Raw genomic sequence first — 4,463 nt, forward strand, 5'->3', positions numbered from 1 at the left:
CAGTGATTTTTTTTTCATGTGTTACTAATAACTGCTGTTGTGTAACCCCCACATTATAACACCTACTCAGCTTTGAGACAGAACGTGGGGGTTTTTTCGCTTTGTAGCGAGCGTGCTGCTCTTTGCAAAGAGTCTTAAGCTGACTTAATGATACAAATACATTTATGCCTGTGCAGAAATAAGGTACATAGAGGCATCATTTTTAATACAGGAATCTGAATGAATATTTTTATGCAGGAGCTTAACGTCTTACCACATTTTCCTAGGAATTTGTTGCAAGTGAAGGAGATGATGATCCAGAAGTTGAATTTTTAAAATCACTGTCAACCAAGCAAAAACAGAAACTTCTAAGGTGAGTGTGGCACGTAGTGGAGGGTGCCTGTGTCGCCAATAGTTCTGACTCCATAATTGTCCCTGTAACTCTTCTGTGCCGTTGAAAGATTCAGCACCATCAGTACAGAAGGAAGTCAGCTTAGTTTAGCATACACTTGGACATAAATGGCATTATGCAGCACGGGTTTTTAATCTGGTAGTTTTGTTTTAGTGTAGCCATTCTGATCTAGTTATGAAACCTTTGCACTGGGACTCATTTCCAATGTAGCTGGGATACTGAAATAACAATAATCGGCTCACCGCAGATGCTGTCAGCTGCGATTTTAAAATATTAATTGCACTCCATTGTTTACAGTAACTTCCTCCAGGGTTAAAAACTCTTATGTTCTTGTTTGCTGGTTTACAACTTGGCAAAGTTTGTCATCCTCTCCTGTCTGGCTAAACTGGCCCTGACATTGCACCCCCAGGCCAAGGCTGGCCTGGCTCCACGCTGCTCTCGGCCCAGGGTTTAGGGTTTGCTGCCCCAGCAGAGGGAGCTCCCTGTGGTTTTTCAGTTCTAATAAAAAATTAATGAGGTTTTCATTCTTTGCTTCTCTCCTACTGATCTCTTATGTCAGGTGACTTACATTATCTTTTCTCTGGTAGTTTGGAATATTTTCTTGAAATAACCTGAAAATGTTTACAATGAAAAATCCTAACTGCTGCCTGGTAGTTCCCATACTTAAAACGGCCTTTTAGGTTGAAAGATGTTCTGTGTATGGGGAGTGGGAGGAGGGGAGACAGGTGAATGGCTAAGCAGGTACATGAGTAGGTAGGTACATATGGGATTTGCATATATAATAAATCATTCTCTGAAAATAGTTGGCGTATTTTATGTTTCTTTTAAGTAAGGAATGTGTATGTCGTTTGAGTAATTTAAAACAAGATTTTGTTTGAATTTCTGCTGGCCCAACAGTGAAATCATCATGCTTTATATTTTGAAAGTTGAAGTTCAGTAAATAATTGGGTCCTTTAAATGTTACTAGTCTGAAGGGATTTTTTTTTTCTAATACACTGAAAGTAGTTTCACTGTTCGGGCACTGATTTTTTGAGAAGAATGGGAAAGCAAAATGAAAAATAGGTGAAAGCAGTCAAACAGTGAATGCGTGTGCATGGTGGAATAGGGTACTTATGGCCAGAAACAGTAAATTTCTAGTTGTAGCAGAAGAGGTTGTTGAAAAGATCAGTGTTATTGGCCTGAAGAACTCAGAGACGTAGGCTCTAGAGTCTCCGTTTCCATCATTAATAGAAAGTGATTGCTAATTGTGTTTTTTCATTTTCAAAATCTCGTATGAAAATGCACAAACAAAAGCAGCAATGATTTTCCAAACTCTAGAGCAGGCTGACAGAGGGGGAAAAACCCACCGCTGAATGTATTGGTTCTAGTTACAAGGCCAAAATTGAGACATCTTACTTATCTTTTTTTTAAATTAAAGAATAAAAAAAGAATTGTATTCCTCCAGTTTTGAAGGAGCAGCTGTGGGTCACAGGAGGATTCTTACTGTGGTTAATGTCAGGTTAGAAGTTTAACAATAACACTTTGCTGAAAGAGGAGAGGAATTCAACATGTTTTTATGGAAAATACTTTATTTACTGTGTAGGTTCTCAGAAGTAGTGAACTTTAAAAGACTCTAATGTAGAGTATCTTAACGTGTCTGATTGCGCTGCTCTTCTGTTTTGAAAATAAAAGGAAGTTGGATCGTCTGGAGAAGAAAAAGAAAAAGAAAGACAGAAAGAAGAAAAAGCAGCAAAAGAAAAAAAGCAAAAGTAAACACAAGAAACATAAGACGAGATCCTCTTCCTCATCCTCCAGCGAGTCTTCAGTAAGCAGCAGCGATAGCGAGACTGACAGCAGAGATAAAGCAGCACAAAAGAAGATGGATTCTAAGAAAAGAAAAAAAGACACGTTTTCAGAGGCCAGCAGCAGCAGTGATTCAGAAGGGAAGGCAAAGACGAGGAAGGAGAAACTTTATGAAGATCTCTCCAGTAGTCACGGTAACAAGGACAAAGATAGGGAGAAGTACAGACTTTTAAAGCCAGATAGTTCTGCAGAGAACAACAAATGGAGCTCCTATGAGGGGGAAAGAAAGTCCAAAGGCAAATACCACAGCACCAGCAAGAGAGAGACTGAAAGAAAGGAGGGGGATAGTAGAAGCCAAAGCGTGGATGAGGGGAGCAGGAGAAGCCCTTGCACAAGTCACAGCGCTTCCAGGCAAAGGCAAATAAGAAGAAGTCCAAGTCAAAGCCCTGGTGAAGAGCGACACAGGAAAAATGAAACCAGAAGCCCCAGCGCAGACGCGCACAGAGAGAAGAAAAAATGTAGAGAGAGCTACAGGGACAAGTGCAGTAAAGTGGAACACAAAGAAAGGAGCAGACGCAGTAGGAGCAGAAGCAGAGAGAGGAAAAAAACCAGATAGTCTGGGGGACAGGTGCAAACAAGAGTGTCTCCATTTTTTGATGAATACCTTTAACAAGGGCTCAATTACACATTGCTGTTCATTTCCCAACCTCTGCCACTAGCATTTCCTACATAAAGCCAACAGCATCATTTCTATAATGTTGCAATATTTGTAAATTAGGTATAAATGTTGTTATACTTTTCTTACTGTATAAATATGCTTGTTGGGCAAATACCTCTTGTACACATGCAGTAATTCATAGACCTGATTTTAGGGGTTTAAAATATTTCAGAGCAGTATGTGATATTCTTGGTTTTGTCAATGATGATTTCTGTTTAGATGCAACCATGAGGGGAAGCAGAGAGGAATTTGGGAAGAGTCCTGGGCTATGTTAAGCGCTACCAAACGTTTGATATAGTTCTAGATAACATCACTGCTTCAGGTATCAACACATTGTCTTGTAGAGGGTTGGTTTTTTTGTTCATACTGAAGCATTTTTCCTAAAGTTCCCTGTAAGAGATCAATTTCATGAGTGAAAACAACAGAGAGACATAGTTCACGTAAGTGTGTAGCCAACATTTTTTGACCTCCTGCAGTGTACAGCTTGGTCAGGGCTATCTAAACATCTTGAACCCCTGTTGGTGTGTGTCAGTACAATGTCAAGTTACTGTTCAATAATCTCTCGAGACATGAAGAGAATATTTACTGCCTCGACTGTTTTAAGGTATTTTGTTGTTTGTGGTAGGAAGGTAATGTAAATGGCCATCCTTTTGTTTTCACAAAACAACCTTTTTTTCTTAATGATTGTCAGTCATTTTCTGCACACGTTGTTACAAAGATGAACTTCCATAATAAAATACCTTATTCTATAAAAACAGTAAGAATTACCTTCTTCTCCAGAGTTCTGAATCAGTACAAATGCACAAGGCGACTCTTCGCAATGTTTTTGTTGCAAAGGAAACGCTTCTCTGCCATTTCAGGGTGCCAGGTGGAAGTACATCAGTTAGTGGGCAGGTGAAAAGGCATCACCAAGCAACTTTCTTCCCCTCCTCCCTCACAGGACAGACGGGACTATCTTTTATTACCGTTCCACCTCTGCTTCTTAGAAAGGTCACTCAGAAGCTTTTCAATATCACAGGGAGTGTAATACACGGTGGAAGTGACCTGGCTTGTCTTTTAAGTGCATGTGAATGAGTTTGAAAGGGTGAGCCATTAAGGGACGTCACCTTCTTCTTTTAAATCCGTTTGCATTAGGTTGCTCTCAGCGTTCTTGCTGAAGTAGCTGCGAGTTAAAGGGCATTTTGGTAGAGTCGGGCCCTGTAGGAATGTGCGTGTGTAAGCTCCGATTCAGAAACAACAGGAGGAGATGCCAAAACGCCCTTACAAACGATCTAAACAAAACCTCATGTGAAGGATTTATTATCCCTCTGTGTAAGAGAGGACAGAGAGTAATGTGATAGGGGAACGTGTATATTGTGGTAGAATGTTTTCATGTTAAGTGCAACATGAAAGGCAGGAGGAATGACCAATAAGCACTGGAAGGTGCGTCTAAAGAAAGCTCTCTTGCTTACAGGTCCGATGGTTATGAGTGGGACAGGAATCTGCCCACCAGTGTCTAGCCCATTCCAATGCCAGTGACTTCTACCTGAAGAAGGAAGGACAGCTCAACATCTACGGTTGTAGGCATTTGTG

At 40.4% G+C, this 4,463-nt stretch overlaps 1 protein-coding gene across 1 annotated transcript in view; it reads left to right on the plus strand.

Moving 5' to 3' along the window:
• The window catches only part of CIR1 (corepressor interacting with RBPJ, 1), a 22,972-nt gene extending 19,317 nt beyond the window's left edge, over positions 1–3,655 (plus strand). The window contains exons 8-9 of the mRNA XM_010185551.1: positions 267–352; positions 2,063–3,655. Coding sequence (XP_010183853.1) covers positions 267–352; positions 2,063–2,789 — 813 coding nt within the window. The 3' untranslated portion in view covers positions 2,790–3,655. The remainder of the gene's footprint in view (positions 1–266; positions 353–2,062) is intronic.
• The last annotated feature ends 808 nt before the right edge of the window (positions 3,656–4,463 follow it).

The sequence above is a fragment of the Mesitornis unicolor genome, unplaced genomic scaffold (assembly GCF_000695765.1).
Source record: "Mesitornis unicolor isolate BGI_N332 unplaced genomic scaffold, ASM69576v1 scaffold18805, whole genome shotgun sequence".
NCBI lineage: Eukaryota > Metazoa > Chordata > Aves > Mesitornithiformes > Mesitornithidae > Mesitornis > Mesitornis unicolor.